Source organism: Acipenser ruthenus, chromosome 23 (genome assembly GCF_902713425.1).
Source record: "Acipenser ruthenus chromosome 23, fAciRut3.2 maternal haplotype, whole genome shotgun sequence".
Classification (NCBI taxonomy): Eukaryota; Metazoa; Chordata; class Actinopteri; order Acipenseriformes; family Acipenseridae; genus Acipenser; species Acipenser ruthenus.
In genome coordinates, this window is record NC_081211.1 from 13,905,992 (window position 1) to 13,927,891 (window position 21,900).

The 21,900-nt window shown below is 39.2% G+C and overlaps 1 protein-coding gene across 1 annotated transcript; it reads right to left on the minus strand.

Annotated features, from left to right (window-relative positions):
* Positions 1 to 1,577: 1,577 nt before the first annotated feature.
* LOC117973790 (dnaJ homolog subfamily C member 18) lies at positions 1,578 to 21,410 on the minus strand. The gene is made up of 8 exons (XM_058996641.1): positions 20,978 to 21,410; positions 16,029 to 16,191; positions 15,543 to 15,688; positions 8,315 to 8,503; positions 6,175 to 6,290; positions 4,937 to 5,046; positions 2,777 to 2,949; positions 1,578 to 2,467 (listed from the first exon to the last, which is right to left on the minus strand). The coding sequence occupies exons 1-8, from the start codon at positions 21,102 to 21,104 to the stop codon at positions 2,343 to 2,345; spliced, it is 1,149 nt and encodes a 382-aa protein (XP_058852624.1). The 5' UTR covers positions 21,105 to 21,410; the 3' UTR covers positions 1,578 to 2,342.
* Between the last annotated feature and the right edge of the window lie 490 nt (positions 21,411 to 21,900).

Consider the following 21,900-nt stretch of genomic DNA (forward strand, 5'->3'; position numbering starts at 1 on the left):
AGGAATATGAGCTACAAAACAGAGATCAATACCAATCAGACCAGGAAGCATTGTGGGTCCAACAAGAATCTTTAACTAATGCTTTTTTAAAAGTCTTGTTTAATAAAGTTTGACATATATGAAACTCAAAAAGTCTAGAACAGTTTCATTCATGTCAAACTGCATTTTGTTAAAATGCAAAGGTTTTTAAATCTGTACTCCGAGGTCTCGTTTGTAAAATTTGATTTTTGTTATTTTATGTAGTGTTTGTAGAGCTGTAACAGTCAAGTCAATTTCAGTTTAATGTCATGCATATTTCTTTGTGTTTGCTTAACAGACAAAGAAAAAAATTCAGACAGAATGTTTAATGTCTTAAGAAACAGTTTCCATCCTTATCAGTGAAGGGTTTTTGACCACTGTCACAGCAGAAACATTTACACAATAAAATTGTCTTTTTTACACCATGCCTGTCCAAAGGGGTTAACCCATGTACACTTTAAATAAATACATTTTTTTTACAAAATGTACATATACATTTACAGGTATCACATTTCTAGCTTATATAAAGTGCAGAGACTGAAAAAGAGCAAAAGAGGCTGGATGGGTTTGATAAAGATGTGTGCAAATTCACTAGCCTCTTGTGCCTTTCACCTCTGGATCAAAATGAGGTTAGTGATCTCAACCTCGCCACACAAACACCACACAATTCAGTACAGCTGGCAGTCTGCTTATGAGAGGCTCATGACTAAATGGGCAGGATTGAAATGTGCTCGTCTGCTTACAGAGAGGTGAGGCGACACTCCTGCTAGCTCTGCCACACCTTTCAATAGCACTGAATCAAAAAGAAATACTCAGTGGACAGATACACACAAATATATAAAGGAAGGATTGGGCAGAAGTGTCTGAACATGCTGGAATTCAGAAATTTGAAGACAGGAGAGGTTTAAGATCAGAGTACATCAACAAGAATGATGGTTGAAGGTTTTAAATCACCCAGCATCACATCATACACTGCCCTCCAAGTACTGAGACTGAATAATCCATGGGGTTTGGTGTTTATTTTAACCCTATAATAGGTTTCTGCAAAGGTGACTATCCCAATGTGGTATTACAATGTATTGTCTGCATTGTATGATTATAGTTTTTCAATGAGGAAGCAAGCGAGGCAAAACAGGCAATACCCATCCCCTGTCCCAGTACTTGTTACAGGTATTGTCTGATATAACCCTCATATGTGCTTTAGTCATTTACAAATATTTCTATTAAAAGGGTTTTCATTATGGTACATCATTCATTTGTTTAATTTCTACTTCAGAAGTGGTTGCTTAATAGAGGCAGTGACACGGATGACAACCAACACTTCGCATGGGAAAAGGAAAACACCACAATACACAAGAATACAAAGTCATCGAATTCCACAATTTCCTGGATCTAAAGAATAGGGAACACATTACCGCCAATCCAAATAAAGATGCTTAAATGTGTACAAGCAAGGATTTCACATTGTTCTTTGTCATTGGCCTAGCGTGAGGATAAGCCCATATACAGGATCTCAACACTGCGTTAATGATAATGGGACCAGAGCAACCCCCCCCCCCCCCTCCCCCCCTCCCCCCCATAGGAAATGATGCGGGGTCCTATACTGTAACACAAGAAGGGCATGGGAGAGGAATGCAGGTGGGCTTCACCTACATAACAGTCACAACAACCATTAGGGATGATAGCTATGCTCATGAGAGCTGAGGAAGAGTCTAAAGCTTTGGTTGCACGACTTCTGATTTAAACTGAGGGAAAGGAAAAAACACATTTACCAAAAGCAGATTTTGTTTGAAGACACAAAAAAGTGTTACTTTTCCTAAAACGAGTCATGAATTGTTTTGAACTAGGCCACATTCCTGAGACAAAAATAAGAAACATAACAAACATTTGTGTAATTGCCCTCATGCTAACTTACTACAGAATATAAATGGACTGTGATAAGTAACATAACATCAAGTTATTTTAGCAGTGTGTGTGTGTGTGTGTGTGTGCGCGCGCAAATAACAGTTACAAGAAAAGCAATGGACGCTTACAGTAATGCTATTCCTTAATATAAGGAAAATAAAAGGGATTTCCTTTTCAAACAGGTGCAAACCACACACACACAAAGAGAATGCTGTATCTCTCTCTGTCAGGGTGACAAACCTCATTCACCATCTACACACCTTGAAATATGTTCACCAGTCATTCAATCTAAGATGAAGCTAACGTTGTGTGCAATCTAACATATTTACAAACTTGAAATGATTTGAATTGAAATCCCACTGCCCTGACAAGAGGAGGAGGATTCAAGGCTCAGCCTGAATTGAGCAGGGACACCTGTTTCATTCCCCTCTTTGCCTCCCAATCAGCCTGTTCAGTTTTTCACAGTTTTCAAGCTTCATTGAATCTGCTTTCTGCTTCAGTCGCTCATCCCTGTATAATCTGCCTAAATTGGCCAAATCAGTTTCTGAAAAGAGAAAAAGTTCACACATATCATACACAGTCAGCCCAGGTAAAAAGGCAAATTCTTATCTCTATGTACATTACAAAATGAATACAAATACTCTGATTTGCTTTAGCAAGTATTTGTTTCTTGTCATGTCATTTCTTGTGATGTAGTTCAGTCACAAGTTTACAAACAGCAGTACTAAAAACAAACGCTGTCAAGTCAATTATGTTGTACATGCATGAGGCACTACATCACAATGATGGGGCTCTGTAAACTCTTTGTTAAAATCTAATTGAACATAATCGGTTTACTCTTGAACACACTTACTTTGCTGCTTATCCTTCCAGCAGCTGGTTTGAAGGTAATCAATGTAATCGGTCTCAATAGTGCTTTCTAGCTCTCTTAGTGAGGCTCCCTGGTATTCTTTTTCAAATCCTTTGTCCACGTAATATGGCACTCCCAAGTTTTGTGTTTCTCTTGACACAACCAGACCTAAAGCGCTGCGGATGGCGTACAAAACAAATAAATCAGTAACATACATACGTATAGAATAAAAATGACCAAATTTCATGACAATGAGCAATTATCCAGATATACACAGTGTGATATAAAGATGGAAGGACATACGGACAGACAGACACCCTCTCTAATGACACAATCTGATATTATAAATAAGTTATGCTAAATAATGGTAATACCAATTTTCATGACAACTGGATAAGCAGTTTTCCTGATATATGGTGAAATCCTATGTTCGTCTCAACTATAACGACCCCTTTGAAATCCTATGTTCGTCTCCACTATAACAACCCCTTTGAAATCCTATGTTTCATTCCCCCATTTGCATTAGTAAGACCTCACCTAGAATATTGTGTTCAGTTCTGGTCACCTCGTTACAAAAAGGATATTGCTGCTCTAGAAAGAGTGCAAAGAAGAGCAACCAGAATTATCCCAGGTTTAAAAGGCATGCCATATGCAGACAGGCTAAAAGAATTGAATCTATTCAGTCTTGAACAAAGAAGACTACACGGCGATCTGATTCAAACATTCAAAATCCTAAAAGGTATAGACAATGTCGACCCAGGGGACTTTGACCTGAAAGAAGAAACAAGGACCAGGGGTCACAAATGGAGATTAGATAAAGGGGCATTCAAAACAGAAAATAGGAGGCACTTTTTTACACAGAGAATTGTGATTACCCCAGTAATGTTGTTGAAGCTGACACCCTGGGATCCTTCAAGAAGCTGCCTGATGAGATTCTGGGATCAATAAGCTACAAACAACCAAACGAGCAAGTTTCTCTCGTTTGTAAACTTTCTTATGTTCTTATGTACGTCTCCACTATAACAACCCCTTTGAAATCTTATGTACACCTCCACTATAACAACCCCTTTGAAATCCTATGTACGTCTCCACTATAACAACCTCTTTGAAATCTTATAATACACCTCCACTAACAACCCCTTTGAAATCCTTACGTCTCCACTATAACAACCCCTTTGAGAGGTAATAAATAGAAAATGAAGCGCAGGCCGTTTCAAGTCAATGGAAATCGAAACTTGCAGGCGGAAATGCAGAACTATTTCAAAATAGGGTAAAAACAATACGCTATGTCAGATAGGAACAGACTTTACAGGTGTCACCACAAGGGAAATACAGTCATTGAACTACAGTGACTCAAAATAACTCAAAATAGTGACTCAGAATAACTTTGTTTTGTATTTCAGTTCAATACAAATAATTGTGTGATGTATTTTCATTAAAAGGATATCTACAGAGCCCTTTTGAAGCACATCTAAGGCCAAAGCGCATCAGAGAGGAAGATCATTATTTTAATTGTATAAAACAAGAAATAACTTCTTTCTAAATTTTCATCAAGCATTACAACAATTGGTTGAGCAGTTCTGACAGTATAGGTAAACATGTAAGGGCCCAATCGTTACTGTAAGCAAGGCCAGAACAGAAGCTTGTTAACGGATGAAATGAATTGTGCCTTGGGATCATTCAAGACGAAAGGGGCTATGGAAGATTTTAGAAGTGGGGCAGTGCACTTGCTTCCAACAAGGTTTGGAACAGATGACCAAATGCACAACGACTGGGGTGGGACATGTATTGTCCATTTACCACAGCCAGAGCTTACTAAATATTTTGGTATCTCTGAATAGATAATCATCCGCTCTTTAATTAAATGCAATTGTTATACACAAGCTACTTCACACATCTTTACAACTCACAACCAATGCAACATGAGTTTAACCCCAACAATTGTTTTTTTGCAAAACTGATACAACATGTATTATCACCTATGCCAATACTTTACTGGGTCCTAAACCAGTCTATTTGATTTTAAATGTCACCGCATCTACAGTGGGTTAAACACGCAAAGCAATGAATAACTTTTACAAAACACAAAAAGAACTGAATGCACTGTAGACTGGAACTAGCAAGCATAACATACTTAAATATATACATTTGAAATCAGCTTACGGTTTATAGAATAAACTGTAGGGAGGATTGGATGCCATCAGCTGGGTTATGACGGAGATGAATATGAGCACTAGCACTGGTAACAGCTGGAGAAATGCTGTGAAAGTGTTCTTTGAAAATAAAAAAGAGTAAAAGACATTGTTAGTAAAGGCTTTCAGTAGTCTATTAAGGTAGAATAAACAGAGCGCACAAAATGAAACCATCTTCTTCCCACGTATCAATCATAGTATTTTGTTTCCGTTTTTCATCACAACCTTGTAATTCCGTTTTAGAATGTTTGAGAGCAACGTGTTCTCTAAAAAGAGCATTACTAGATGCTTCTAGTTAGTTCAAGGGAAGGGAAGCTCAGAAAGACAGATAAACATGTTCTCTAAAAAGAGCACTACTAGATGCTTCTAGTGAATTCCCCACAAGGGCTTTTTGTGTCCTCAATATGCGCCAAGGGAAGCTCGCACAGGTGTAGAAGGTGACTAATAATCAAATGAGTCTTTCTTAACTTTAGTCCCACACTGAAAAAGCCCTTGTAGGAAAGTACCTAGAAGAATCTTCTAATGGCCTTCAATAGAGAAACTATTGCTATGAACCACGCTGCGCTCAGCCTTTTTAAAAACAAGATTCAATGAAAATGAAAAACAATAATTGATAACAAAATAACATGAATGACACATAAGTGAAAGAATGATTTAATGTTGTGCACCCTATGTGTTCTACCGTTAAAACGAGTGATGACCAAGATCCAGTTACTCGGTACACTGCTTTCTAGACCTGTTGAAACAGTACTGCTTTTCTGAAACTGCTACCTGGGAATAAAGTTGTTCTCTTTTTTCAAAGCATTGCTTTAAAGTTATATAGCTAACAAAATAAATCCAGAAACCCTTTTTGCACATCCATTCAAGTCTCAAATATCCAGTTCTGAAAAAAAAGAGCTTGTTACAGTAATCATGTATCTGGTCCTACAGTTTGCAAGCCTTGCTTTCAGATAGTGTTGCGCTTGCTTGGTCATTTCACCAGGAGGGTGGAATTGTCCTTACCCCTGTAATGACTTATTTCCTGTCATAAACAAACTCATTTAGACAATTGACTGAAAAGCTTTCAGCCAGAAACATGCTTTGACCCAGAAGACAGTGCTGAGGTGAAATGAAATGACCCAGGAAGTGCAAGCGTAACAGATATTCAGAGAATATGGAAATTCTTATTCTGTCATTTTGTGAATATGGAACAAAGTTTCACTGAAATACCTGGCTTCTATTTTCTTCTGCTGCTTCCTCCTCCCTCCTCTCATTCATTCGACGACGACGGGGTTGGTAATAATGACTGAACGTTGCTCCTCTGTTTGTATACACATGGATATTTCCTACAAAATATACATGGGCAATTCCAGCGTTATGGATGTGACATTTGCACGCAAAATGTAACTTTGTTACCATACACCAGGACTCCTGTGATGAATTAAAGAAACATAGGCTATTTAGATAAAGTGCTTTTTAAACTGTGTCCTGTTAAAAGTCCATGGGTCAAAGTCTCACAAAAAAGAAAAAAAAATGTTGCCTAAAGAAACTTTCAACGTTATGGATGAAAGAAATGGACAAACATTGCTGGGTCACTTTAAATGACCTCAAAAGTGATTTGTGGGACCTGCATCCAAAACATTTAATGTAATTTTGTAAGAAAGACTTGGCTGATCCCAAAATCATATTAATGAATATCAGGTTTTTAATATTTTAATAGTACAACCTGAAGTCCAGCATTATGGATGCGACACAGTGTTCCGGATGCGACACAGTGTTCCGGATGCGACACAGTGTTCCGGATGTTTTCTTGGGACTTGCCATTCATACAGTCTAAATGAATTCAACTATCTTTATCAACCCTGGTTTGGTTACATATGTTTTGCAATTGTTTCCTCCAGGGTTCTGCCTGGACTGCATGTCATGGAAAAGGAATGAGCTTCAAACAAGAGTACTTACATGTCAGAGATACAAGCCTGCCTGCATTTCAAATGTTCCTTTTGGATTACTGAATGTTTATGAAATACTTCAGTTGCATGCCTTATTAAAATGTACCAATTTACGGCTCCCAAGTGGCGCATCCAGTAAAGGCGCTCCGCGTGGGGTGCAGGATGCGCCCTATAGCCTAGAGATCACAGGTTCGAATCCAGGCTATGTCACTGCCGACCGTTACCGGGGGTTCCTAGGGGGCGGCGCACAACTGGCCGAGCGCTGCCCAGGTAGGGAGGGCTTAGGCGGCAAGGGAATCCATGGTTCACCAAGCACCAGTGACCCCTGTGACCGATAGGGCGCCTGCGGTTCTGCAGTGGAGCCATCAGATCTGTGTTGTCCTTCAGCACTATAGGTCTGGTGGCCTCGCTGTTGATCCGCAGTGTGAAAAATGACAGAATGGCAGGAGCACGTTTCGGAGGACGCGTGTTCCAGCCTCCGTTTCCTGAGTCACCAGGGGGTTGCAGCGGTGAACCGGGATACAAATAATAATTGGGGGCATTCCTAATTGGGGAGAAAACCGGGGTATGTCACAACATGACTGCCAAAAAAAGTCTTATTTCTTGATATCCAGTACTGTCATAAATGAGGGAAGCCCTTGTACAGATGCCTCATCCCTCACTAAGTTTAGTTCTGCAGATCATTGTAACATTCCTATACGCCACATGAGAGTACAGTTACAAACTTATTTCTGTACTTTAGTGTTTAGCTTTGTGGTAACGTGTTGTAGGTCCCGCTTCATGAAGCAATATTGTTATTCAGCATCACCGTCTGCATTTCAAACACAGTTCTACCCTTGAGGTACAGAGTCAACTTCTGAAGCTGCGCAACACAAGCACACTGGATACAGAATTACCCCTGAAGCCTTGCTTCTGAAGCTGTACAACACAAGCACACTAGATACAGAATTACCCCTGAAGCCTTGCTTCTGAAGCTGCGCAACACAAGCACACTGCATACAGAATTACCCCTGAAGCCTTGCTTCTGAAGCTGCGCAACACAAGCACACTGGATACAGAATTACCCCTGAAGCCTTGCTTCTGAAGCTGCGCAACACAAGCACACTGGATACAGAATTACCCCTAAAGCCTTGCTTCTGAAGCTGCGCAACAAGCACACTTGATACAGAATTACCCCTGAAGCCTTGCTTCTGAAGCTGCGCAGCACAAGTACACTGGATACAGAATTACCCCTAAAGCCTTGCTTCTGAAGCTGCGCAACACAAGTACACTGAATACAGAATTACCCCTGAAGCCTTGCTTACACCTTTAAGGTACGTGTTTCACTGTTCCCATCATTTCTGACAGTACCTATACATTCTTCTTATTTATTTCTACATTGGTGGTATTTATTACAGGAAGTATATGAATAGACAACCAACCTGTAGGAAACCTTCCTCCAAAGAATATATTAAACAACTCCTCTGGTGTGACGTCTGCTTCAAACTCCCTGTAGAAGTTGTGGTGGTGTGCTGTGTGCGCTGTGTTCTCCATCTGCTGCTCATCCCCAAACTGATCGTATCTCCTGCGCTTCTCTGGATTGCTGAGGACTGCATACGAATTGCCTATTGCTGATATAACAAAATACAACAACACAGCACAGTTCAGTTTCCATCTGTAATAGAACCTTATTGAGAGAATCACACAATCCAGCTGTGTACCAACTATAAAGACTCTATGTGCCCGGTTTTGATGACAGGGCAAACCTCTAATACTGTGACACAATGCCTTTGCCCCTGGTTTTGATTGAAAAACTCAACGCAAACTGCCTTTGCCCTATAATGTGATTTTGGTGGCATGCTTTGCCATCCTTACTGTCTGCGTTAGAGCCAGTGGTCAGCATAACTTTTGGGGTGTGTCCTATTTGCATGTTAGCTTTGAGTGATTTCGATGAAAGTGCAGATGGGGGCGACTGTGTCTCAAACTAACCAGTAAGGGGAGGTTTATTTGAAACACAGGCACAGCCGATTCCATTACGAAAACGGAACAGCAAGTGGTGAAAGAGAAGTAGAGAGAGAGACAAACAACAATAAACAGTATATAATAGAGCTGTGGAACGTGCCTTCGTTAACTTTAGAGCTGCTCTGAAAGACATAGATTTACATGGAAAAAATACATACCTCACAATATATATCATACCTCACAATACATAGCATACCTCACAATTACTGGATGTAATTTATTTAAGTGTTTCAATTTAAATTTGCTGTGTGGGGTCTTGCATTCCAGCATGCTATTCCAGAACAATGTCAGAGCCCTCATAGTGAGTGGAATGGCTGATGGGACTCACTCTGTACAGGACACACAGTAGACAGGGCTCTGCTGTATGACGCAGGATGATGCCAGGGGTGCAGTGGGGCCGCACCGGAACACTGCTACTTTGTTTGGGGGTGAGACGCCGCTCTGCCACTTATTACCCAAAGTCATTTTATTTTGGTATTTGTATTCTATGAATTGAGGCACTTTTTATGGATCCTGATTGTAACTCACATTCCTATTAACTGTGTGGACGCCTCAGAGTGGAAAAGGTGGGGCTTTTTATTTACAGTACATAGAAATAATAATAATAATAATAATAATAATAATTAATGAGTATTATTATTATTAACACCTCCTTAAATATTATACTTCAAGTAACTCATTTACCTGTGCCACATGTTAGTCAGTATGTGTAACAGCTGACTCAGAGAGAAAGCCTGTGTGTGCATTACTGTGAGCTGTAAAGAGGACATCAGCACTGTTTAAAAACCAAAATGTATTTCTTTATTTGTTTATTGGAAACATTTTAAAGTATTCTTCTCATTTTGAGTGATGCTTATTTTTATTAAATACTTTATTAATTTATGGAAAAGTGCATTTTTAATTTAATTTTATGTAAGTATTTATTTGAAATCTTAGTTAGCATTAGTAATCTAATTTACCAAAAAGAATAAGTGTAGAATACACACACACACACACACGGTTGAATTGTCTATTGTAGCACACACGAGTGTGTGCTGGGAGTGAGTTAACTTAACCTTTTAAGGAACACGATTATACTGAAGTGTCATTCTGGGCCCGTGATCGGGAAAACATGATAAAAACGCACTTCATTTCTTTCACTTACTGGGCCACCATACTTTGCATATCATTTGAATAAGGGAGGGGGAGGGGGGTGGGTTTACATGGCTGTGACAGCGGTGTTTCACTCCAATGCAGAGGACACTCAGCTCTACCTAAGACTCAACCCTGGATGTCCCTGTGCCATGGTCCGGCTCTCAACTTGCATCCAAGACATCGAGGCCTGGATGTCTGCCAATTTTCTTCAGCTCAACACTAACAAAGCTGAACTTCTTCTAGTAGGATCAAAAACTCAAGAATCTCAATATGCTGCCTTGAACCTCGGAAACTGTCTGCTACTGCCTTCCCCCACTGTACATATAAGAAATCAGATTTCAGATAGCACACTCAACCTACATGAAGCATTTTGCAATACTGATAAAACTAAAGCAGATACAATCTTTGCATCCTTTGCTTCTATTAACCAGCTTGATCTGACTGACAGTTGATTGGACAAATCAACTACATGCGCTTTAGATCCCACTAAATTGTGTAAAGAAGTATTTTCTAGGATAGATACCATGGTCTTAAGTATTATACATGGTTCCCTGTCACCTGGTATCATTCCCACCTCCTTTAAGGTCTCTGTAATAAAACAATTACTTAAAAAAACAACCTTAGAATGTTCTTAATAATGTTAGGCCTATCTCAAACCTCCCCTTTTTATCCAACGTTTAGAGAGAGTAGTGGCTAAACAACTGACCACATTCCTACTGAAACTGCTCTGGTCAGAGTGGTGAACGAGGTGCTGATGTCTTCCGACAAGGGTTCACCCTCTCTTCTTATTCTTTTGGATTTAAGCACAGCTTTTTATATCATTGACCATTCAATTGTGATTGGACGTCTTGAGAATCGTGTTGGACTGTCGGGTAGTGTCTTGTCAAGGTTTAAATCCTATCTTTCAAATAAGTTTCCATATGTTAGAATTGATGAAGATTCCTCTGCTTTATCAGAAGTTAAATGTGGCGTCCCACAGGGCCAATTTTGTCCTCCCTCTACAGGCTACCTGAGGGTGATGTTATCCGTAGACATCAGGGCAATTTTCATTGCTATGCAGATGATACCCAATTAGATTTATCCAGTAAACCAGGGGACACCTCAATTGTAAATATCCTTACTGTCTGTCCGGCCAACATTAAGCAATGGATGTCAAAAAACTATTTATTGTTAAACTCTGATAAAAGGTACTGCTATTGTGCAGTTAACAGCTTCCCATTTAAGTTGAGGTCTGAAATGAGAAATCTGGGTGTCATTTTTGACCCAGATCTCTCATTTGAACCTCATCTTAGAAAAATAACTAAAGTGTTTAGTTTTTTTTTCATTTAAGAAATATTGCTAAACTAAGATAATTTCTTTCCATGGGAGATGCGGAAAGACTGGTGCATGTTTTCATAACATCCAAATTGGATTGTTGCAATGCTCTGTTTTATGGTATTCCCAGATCTGTGTTATCCTGACTGCAGCTAGTACAAAACACTGCTGCCAGGGTTTTAACAAGAAGACTTGATCACATTACACTTGTATTGACAGCCCTAAACTGGCTTCCTGTAAGGTTCAGGGTCGATTTTAAGGTTATGCTTATTACTTACAAAGCATTAAACGGTTTGGCTCCTTCACATTTAAATGATATTTTAATCCCATATATACCTAGATGACCACTGTGACCCCAGGATGCAGGACTGCTTCAGGACCCCCGAATTATGGAATCGGCTGCCTGTTTCCGTAAGGGAGGCAGCAACTGTTGCAATTTTTATAACAGGACTGAAGACACACTTTTATAATCTATTGTTCACATTTTAATAAGTAATGTTTTTACCCTGTGTTGTATTGCATTTTAATTAATTTTTTTAATGTTTTAATGTTTGCTATTGCTTGTATAGTACTAATAATTACTGTTATGTTGTACCAGTGACACACTATTGTGAAGGGTGCTATATCAAATAAAGATTGATTGATTGGTTGATTGAAGAAGCAGTTCAAAAGGCCCCCATTATAGAGTTTTGTATTTCAAATGGAAGTCTGCAGGTCAACTGTGCATAAAGTAACACTATAGCGTGCCAATTAGGCAACATGTAGCTCCACACACCTTAGTAAGGCCAGTACTCCATTCACGAAAGTGAAAACTTCAGTATGTCAATCATCTAATTGTGAAGTGAAGGCTAATAGAAGAACAAGTGTGTCATTCACAAGCACATTTACTCCATTAGCATATCCAGGCATGTAATTACAGCCGTAGTTACAGCTTTGCAGGTGAATTGATAGCTGAACAATTCAACACAATTTAAGTGGTGTGAACTGGTAATCTCATAATTTTACAGTACATGCCGTGGCAATGTTGATTGAAGACAATTATTGCTTGACAACTGCTGATAGAAGCCAGTTCTTCATTTGTGACGTTTACATATAAGAAGTTAATGTCATTGTCAGCAATACACTTGGGGTGCAGGACTTACATAAACCTTCAAATATGAAGAAGTCACTACCTCAAATGGTTTGGAGATATCAGCCGCTTTATAAAATAACCGGCACAACAATAACTTTTTAGGGTCCCTCATGAGCATCTTATGTTCTGATCGTGTCCGTCTGTCTGTCACACTACACACAGTGAACACAGTAACTGCCTTGATCATCTCCAACACAATTTTAACATACACTCCTAGCCTTGCACACAGTTCAGCTGCATTTGGCTATAATCTGGCCTTGGGTCAAAGTGACGAGTGTCATTGGATTTTACCCCAGGGGTTTTCAGAAACACTGACATTTTGACAAGATGTGTGCAATTGTAGAAGTGGTGCTGGTGCCAGATTGACACATTCACACTGCTCCCCTCGCGGGGAACCTTAATACTGTCACACTGCTCCCCTCGCGGGGAAGCTTAATACTGTCACACTGCTCCCCTCGCAGGGAAGCTTAATACTGTCACACTGCTCCCTTCTCTGAACCTTAATACTGTCACACTGCTCCCCTCGCAGGGAACCTTAATACTGTCACACTGCTCCCTTCTCTGAACCTTAATACTGTCAAACTGCTCCCTTCACGGGGAACCTTAATACTGTCACACTGCTCCCTTCTCGGAACCTTAATACTGTCACACTGCTCCCCTCACAGGGAAGCTTAATACTGTCACACTGCTCCCCTTGCGGGGAACCTTAATACTGTCACACTGCTCCCCTCGCAGGGAAGCTTAATAATGCCCAAGGAAAGCGCCCGTACCACAAAACCATGTGCTACACAGAGAAGGGCTTTCTGTTTTTTTTCCAATCCATGTACAGTGGGCTGAAACTATTGCACCGTTTCTATTTCTAGGACTAATGATTTCAAGCTGTTGTATCAACAAAAAACACTGCTGATCTTTGTAAAACACAGAACAGTGTTCTTCTCTCATCCCAGTCAGTTACTTAGTTCAAAGGAATTTCTCAAGTTGAGAAACATTCTGAGTCATTTGCACATGTTGCTGTAGTTTTACATCAGCCATGATTCTTGGTAAATCCAGCACCTATGATTCATAAATCATGCTCTGTATGTATAAAAGCTTTTGGTTTGTAGTGACACGTACATGCTTCATTTTGATAACAGGTCTATTAGGGTTACGATTTTGTATTGTCTTTCCTGTCGTGCATGTCAACGCAATCCATAATCTGATTTCTATCAGCTCTTTGTTTAATATTCATAGTTTGAAATGCCATTTTTGATTTAGGTTCCATGTATAAACTTTCATGTATCTTCTTTGCAATGTTATTAAGGCAAGCTGCTCTATAATCAGCCCCCATGTTGATGCAGTAATGACTGGGTTATAGATCTCACTTCAGTTACATACCAATGCAAAGGGTTCTGGTGTTGCTGATGCTGGACATGGCTAACTGGCTTGTTAAAGTACAGAGCTAACAAAGTAATAGCAATCAATCTTCCCTTATAGGATTTACATTTTCTTATACAAAAGACAAACTCATAATGCTAAACATAAGAATTTGTAATTTCAAAGCTACTAATAAACTAAATGTACCCATCACTCCTTCCAGATACTTCAGTCCTGTATTGCACTCCAAGAGGTCACATGAAAGAACGTAGAGACATTGAAAATAGGTGACTGATTGGAAAAGCAGCTTTTACAAACACTTTCAGAAGACTCACACATTGTTACTTCACATAGCAGTTTATAACCTCCTGAAGTGGAAAGCAGGGACATACCATTAGTGCAGCACTGAAATACCTGGAGAAGTGATCAATCAATGTAGTCCTATTGTAAGTCACTCTGCATATAATGCACAGTTCACAGCCTTCATCTGTAAAGCGCTTTGTGATGGTGGTCCACTATGAAAGGCGCTATATAAAAATAAAGATATTATTACCTTTAACCCTTTGCAGTCCATTGTCGGACTGGGTCCGACATTGCAATTATTCCTCACAGGTCCTTTGTCGGACTGGGTCCGACATCATTATAGCAACGCAATAAACGGGTGTTTAGTCGTAATTATTATTATTTATTATTATTTATTTCTTACATAGCTGAACGCTATAGCAAACGAAAGGGTGGGGCGGGGCTGGAGATGCCTAGTGAGTGCTTTGTTGATATGCAGGGCCATTTAAACCCGTTTGCCTGTGAAAAAAAATACTTTTAAACAGCGCGTATAAAATTAACTGCGCGTGTGAAAATTAATTAGACCTGGCGTGCCTGACGCGCAGTTAATAAATGGACTGCAAAGGGTTAAAAAGTACATTTAAGAATTCAATAGACCTTTAGGAAAATTAAAAAAACGATGGTAACACACAGATGACATTCCCGATTGAATGAATGACATGACAGCCAGTGGAGTTCTGCACCCAAGTGAGGGAGACAGGTGTGCTGTAGTTAGATCAGCGCACCAGATAAGAATTTGGGTCTGGGAGTAACTTACCCTCTAATTTTAACACTGGGGGAGTAAAATGTATTTTCAAGGAGTAAAATGCAAAATTACCTTGAAGTCATGAGTAATCTCAATAAATACTGTACAATCTAATGGTAATGGGGTAGGCATTAAATAATAACAATATCTTTATTTTTATATATATAGCTACACAGACCACCATCACAAAGCGCTTTACAGAGGTAGGCTGTGAACTGTGCATTATATGCAGAGTCACTTACAGTAGGACATTGATTTAACATCTCATCCGCAGGAAGGAGCACAAGGAGGTTAAGTGACTTGCTCAGAGTCACACGGCGAGTCAGTCAGTGGCAGAGGTGGGATTTGAACCTGTGACCTTCTGGTTACAAGCCCTGGACTTTAACCACTGGACCACACTGCCTCATTTTTAAAAAAAGAGCCTTCCATTTGAACTGCAATGTTACAATGTCCTCAGTCTATTTCATTTCCAACTGTGTCCTCTGGTCATTAAAATGTATTTTCATATAAAGATTTTCATTAACTAGCAATATATTGACCACAGGTTACGACATTCCCCTAAAAAACGCTACTTGGAATTGTCATGCAAGTAAGAAAAGCCGTCTTACAATACACTGTAAATGCATACCTTTAAATGCATCTGTTGCACCAGGGGCACAGTTTTTATCTGGATGAAACTTCAGTGCCAGTTTCCTGTAGGCTTTCTTCAAATCTTCATCGCTGGCATCATTGGTTACACCCAGGATCTCATAATAATCCTTACATTTCTTTATCCTAAAAACAGACCCACATTATTAGTAAGTGGAACATACTTGTGTGTACATACATATGTATGGAAGAGCAAATCCACCTGCATCCCCTGCCTGAGCAGCTGAAAACCCTGAATAATGCATCATGCATTCCAAGTGCCATTCTGAATCAGTGGCACTCAAGTGAAACTGGCACAGATTCAGCTTTGTTGTCTATGTGTGTAGTTCTTTGTACTTTACTGTGGAAGTCTGTTACGAAACCACAGGCATGTTCGTGCTCTACTCATTGGTATAATCTTAAAACACATCTATTGCCCAGAATGAACTGTTGTGGGACTTGGTGAGGCAGACAGCACTCGACCCACCTGTGAACGCCCTGCACCTGCTCTTCAGTGTAGCTCTGAGCATCCCCCCCTGTTCCATGTACAGGCTCGTCTTCATTACCAGGCTTCCTCCTTCCTTGATATTCAGGAATGCTACTCCCTTCACCGGCTGCACTCCCATTCCGTGTGATTGCATCTATTAAAGCTTAAAAACAAACAATGCATTTGACAGTTTTTGGAGTTATTTGTCAATTAGAGGACATCAAAAGTAAAAAAATATAATTGATCAACTATGTAATGTATAACGTATTATATCATTTACAATCAATTGCATATAACCAGATTTTAAACTTTTTATTTAAACTATTTAAAGCTTTTGTAAACTGGGTTATACATTCTGGGATACACTTTAGCAAACTGTCTATTTGGGGCTATAAATACCCCACTTCCAGTCACATTTATCTGCCACTATACATGTTAGAAGGTTCTGTACAAATTTAAATTTCCACAGCACTAAATCCTGAGAAATAAGCAAATAAGCACGGAGTTGTCTTCCTACAGCACACTTGGCTTACCACTTCAACTTTGTCCTATTGCTCAGAATATTCAAGACAGCAAACACTGGGCTTCACTATGTTGGCCTAAAATATAGCGTTAAGTCTCAAATATGTTTGTGACAACAAATACCCAGACTGTCTGTACCGCTCCCTCCCTGGCTGTCTTAAACAGGCATGTGAAATACTGGGGTTAACAACCACATTCAGAATTGGCCTTTTGTAAACTGCCACAATACAGGATAAGGGGTCTGCGGTCAAGATGCTGCCATATACAGTGTTTCCTGTTTCCCACTGTACGTCACTGCGGCTGCCGATAAGCAGGATTGCATGATCATTTGTACATGCCTCATTTCCTTTCACAGCAGTGACAAAACAAGTGCTTTAGAATTCACTTTTCTACCAGATGACACAAGTTCATTCCTATTGAAGATTGGCTCCTGTTTTTATGTGTTGGATATAGGTTAGGGCTGACTGTAGTCTGTATTAAATAGGGGGGGATGCAACATTGGGGGGATGCAGTCACACAAATTGTTTTTTATTACATAAGAGTAGCTGTTATTTACTTTATGCTAATATTGGACTCAGCTTTCACCCTAATAAAATGAGGTGCCGTATTCCTTCAAATTTAATATGCAGCCCAAATTCCCCACCCTCAATTTGAGGACAAAACCTCAAATAAAGATGCATTTACAAAGATACAACCTCAAGTACACTTATAAGAAAACGAAGTATGGAGGCAGTTTGCGACCGTCTGCTGTCACACAGAGCATTACAGTTTGTGCTGCTTCTCATTTCCTGTCGTGATTACTCGCACCTGTTTTTCTCCCTTTTTGTGAACTGTGGTATTGCTTGCCATGTCGAAAATCGGGGGTCTGATCAGCATTTCCGATCTGTCAAAGCTGGTACTGTTTGTTAGAACGGAGTCTAATAACAAAACGCTGAAATTGTAAGAGCTTGTCATCGAATTCCTCAGAAAGCCAATGGTGCTTACTTGAAAATGGCTGCCTGTATGTCATGGATTCGAGATCAGGCAGTGACTTTTTTGTTTGTTTTTTCTCAGCAGTCAGTCAGGTTGTTGTTTGCGTACTTGAACAGTCATGTCTTTTGTTGCCAATTTTAATTCACACATCATTATACTGTATTTGAATTTAAGATGTAGGTCATTTTTTTAAAAGTTCCACTTAAATTCGGATGAATACGGTAGTAGTGGTGGGGACCAACCAAGACGTAGCTTTGCTGTAATATATGAGCCTCCAGTTAATGTGGATTTCCTACCGGCCCGGTGTTGGTGGCTGAAGTGTAATACTGGCTCCAGGGATCAGTTTATTTGCAGCCTCCCTGGCACATCAGCATACACAATGGTGGCGATGCTGGCATCCCATATTTAGTGAGTGATGCATTGAAGCCATCCAACCACAAAAGTCTCATGACTGAATCCTTTCCACATACAAATTAAGGGGTAGTTGAGATACAAATGCTAACATTCAACTTTTAAGATTGGGAGGCATTTCAAAGTATTTGAGAATCAGCAAATGTATGTGACAATGTGTTCTGTGCAGCTTGTATTACTCACTCTGGCAAACTGACTGGCTAATTCAGAGCTGTGAAATAAGAACATAAGAAAGCTTACAAACAAGAGGAGGCCATTCAGCCCATCTTGCTCGTTTGGTTGTTAGTAGCTTATTGATCCCAGAATCTCATCAAGCAGCTTCTTGAAGGATCCCAGGGTGTCAGCTTCAACAACATTACTGGGGAGTTGGTTCCAGACCCTCACAATTCTCTGTGTAAAAAAGTGCCTCCTATTTTCTGTTCTGAATGCCCCTTTATCTAATCTCCATTTGTGACCCCGGTCCTGGTTTCTTTTTTCAAGTCAAAAAAGTCCCCTGGGTCGACATTGTTTATACCTTTTAGGATTTTGAATGCTTGAATCAGATCACCGCGTAGTCTTCTTTGTTCAAAACTGAATAGATTCAATTCTTTTAGCCTGTCTGCATACGACATGCCTTTTAAACCCGGGATAATTCTGGTTGATCTTCTTTGCACTCTTTCTAGAGCAGCAATATCCTTTTTGTAATGAGGTGACCATAACTGAACACAATATTCTAGGTGAGGTCTTACTCATGCATTGTAAAGTTTTAACATTACTTCCCTTGATTTAAATTCAACACTTCTCACAATATATCCGAGCATCTTGTTGGCCTTTTTTATAGCTTCCCCACATTGTCTAAATGAAGACATTTCTGAGTCAACATAAACTCCTAGGTCTTTTTCATAGATTCCTTCTTCAATTTCAGTATCTCCCATATGATATTTATAATGCACATTTTTATTGCCTGCATGCAATACTTTACACTTTTCTCTATTAAATGTCATTTGCCATGTGTCTGCCCAGTTCTGAACGCTGTGTAGATCATTTTGAATTACCTTTGCTGCTGCAACAGTGTTTGCCACTCCTCCTATTTTTGTGACGTCTGCAAATTTAACAAGTTTGCTTACTATACCAGAATCTAAATCATTAATGTAGATTAGGAATAGCAGAGAACCTAATACTGATCCCTGTGATACACCACTGGTTACCTTGCTCCATTTTGAGGTTTCTCCTCTAATCAGTACTTTCTGTTTTCTACATGTTAACCACTCCCTACTCCATGTGCATGCATTTCCTTGAATCCCTACTGCTTTCAGTTTGAGAATTAATCTTTTATGTCCCTGCATGTACAGCAACTAAATATTAATACAAGTGAGAGTTAACATTTTCTTCAAATGCATGTTTAGAACAGCTCAAAATAAGTAAATACAACATTTAGGCCTCACTGCTGAGATTATCAATTGTGTTAGCCTATATATTGCTCACATAATTAAAAAAAAACAAAAAACACAGTTCTAACTAAATTAGAGGTTGTTTTAATGCTGGGGTCAAATTGAGTTTAGAGTGTAATGCTCAGCTAGAGATTGAACAGATACTCAATAAACAGCTGCAATATCTAGAGTGTAATGCTCAGCTACAGAGATTGAACTGATACATGATAAAGACATCAATATCTACAGTGTAATGCTCAGCTACAGAGACTGAACATACAGCTATGCAGAGATTGAACAGATACACGATAAACACCTGCAAAGTAGTTCACATTTAGAGGATGCCACAATGATAAATAATTTGCTTTATTTATGTATTCATTTAAGATTGAGTAATTTAGTTCGGTATGTAACTATTCACAAACCACCATTTCCAACATCCTTAAATTTACAGTTTGGAGGTACTGTAGAGCTACAACTAGGGTACTACAAAAGAAAAAACAATTAAAAAAAAGAAAAAGAAAAAATCGATTAATAAACAAATCTGATTTAAAAGTCGCCAACACTGACATCTAGCACATACTGTTGTGTCCATCATATTTCATTTTTTCAAACTGCACCCATCACGTGTTCTATAAAATACAAGCAGTTTTGCAACTGCTAGTCATGGGCCATTATGGGCAACATACTTTGTAACAGACGCCCCTCCTCCACCTCCTACTTCCCTGACAGAATAATAATACAAGGGCGTGCCCCTGGAGCCCTCATCCCATTGACAGTGTTAAAGTATGTCAGTTTCCGATCTGATGTCAAACATATGCAAGTACAGCACTGTGTTTAGTTTTTATATCTCCACAATATGCTAGAATAAGGACTATAGTTTGTGACCTTAACAAGTTCGTAGAGGTCGTGACCTTATTTAATACAATGAATGCTTGACTCGACTATCAGCGCCAGGGGCTTCCGAGAGTAGATGTTAAAACTTCATGCTGATTTGAACTCGGCTCTCGCCAAGATAAGCACCGACTAAGACGTAGCTTACAGTAAACTAATATGATCCATCTGTGTCTCCATCCATTTGCGCTTCCTTCCATATGATGATGTAGATATCCTTCTGTGTGTGTGTATATATATATATATATATATATATATATATAGATAGATAGATAGATAGATTCTGCATATGTTATTCAAAATATGTAATATTGAAATATTCACTGTTGTATATGGTAACAGTGTTTAGGTCAGAAGAAAAATGTCTAAATATTCTTAAGTATTAAACTGTACTGACAGAGTAATACAGTAGGCTAGATATCAGTCAGTCACCCATATAGTCGCTTGCGTCCCGATACAAAACACATGTACTGGTCCTGTGACATTTTTAATTGACATTTTTAGGTTGCAATCATACAGAGTTACTGTCTGTATAATACATTTCTCCACGTTTTCTGTACCGTTATTTTCCATCAAAGTTATCGTATACATGAGAAATAAACCTAATAAAAGTTACCCAATAAAAATATACGCGTTATTGTAAAACGTTTGGTTAAATATGATCCAGTCAACAACAGAAAAAAAGACCGGACGTTGCAGAATCTATTTAAACATCCAAGTTAGCGTTAAGTATTGAATTACCTCGTGCCCTCGTACTTGGGTACAATTTCTGTGCTTCGTATAATAACTGCAGCGCTTTATCTCTTCGTCCGGACCGCAAACACAGCTTTGCTTTCTCTATTAGACTGTCGGATTCTTCCTTTTCCATTTTTCACTGGACCCCCCCAAAATAACAACAATACCTGCTGACTGCGGAAATTTCGCTATTACTGATGTTCTTAAAATACATATATCTTGTTGTATTAAACCGATTTATTTTTTACCAATCTTCTTCATGGTAGCAACCCTATATCGGTAGGAATGTATTTATCTTCGTATTTTTTTTTTTTTTACTTTGATTAAAAGCCTTGTTTGCAGCAAGCAGAAATCCAATCCCAAGAAGATTTCAGACTTTTTTTTTTCTGGTCCACAGGAAGCGGAAACTGACTCGTCGTCTTAGCGACGAAGACCAATACTAGAGCTGTGTCCTTACGCAAATACGAGAGCTGTCAAAGTTGAAAGGTCGCAATAACATCACATTTTAAATAAATAATGTCAATTGTTTAAAACGTTAATACAATTGCGATATAGAACATGTTATTGTTATCGACAGTTATATTTCACAAAATTATACAAAAAACATGAAATCAAAAGAAAAACATAACATTTACTAACGAGAGGAGGCCATTAGGCATTCTAATTCTCAACCGTTTCCTCGTAGCTGAATTGATCTCAGAACTTTGTCAAGTTGGGTCTTAAAGGATCCAACTGATTCTGTCTAAACAGCATGACTGTGTAACCCATTGCATCCCCTCACCACTCTGTGTGAAGAAGTGTCTCCTTCAGCAACATGACTAGGTAACCTATTCCATCCCCGCACCATGCTCTGTGTGAAGAAGTGTCTCCTTCAGCAACATGACGAGGTAACCCATTGCATCCCCGCACCACTCTCTGTGTGAAGAAGA

Coding starts and splice junctions, on each gene's coding strand:
- LOC117973790 (XM_058996641.1), bottom strand. CDS start 21,104: ATGGAAAAGGAAGAATCCGACAGTCTAATAGAGAAAGCAAAGCTGTGT. Junction 16,192..20,977: donor CCCAAGTACGAGGGCACGAG/GTAATTCAATAC, acceptor TTTGTTTTTAAG/CTTTAATAGATGCAATCACA. Junction 2,468..2,776: donor CTGGAAGGATAAGCAGCAAA/GTAAGTGTGTTC, acceptor TTCTCTTTTCAG/AAACTGATTTGGCCAATTTA.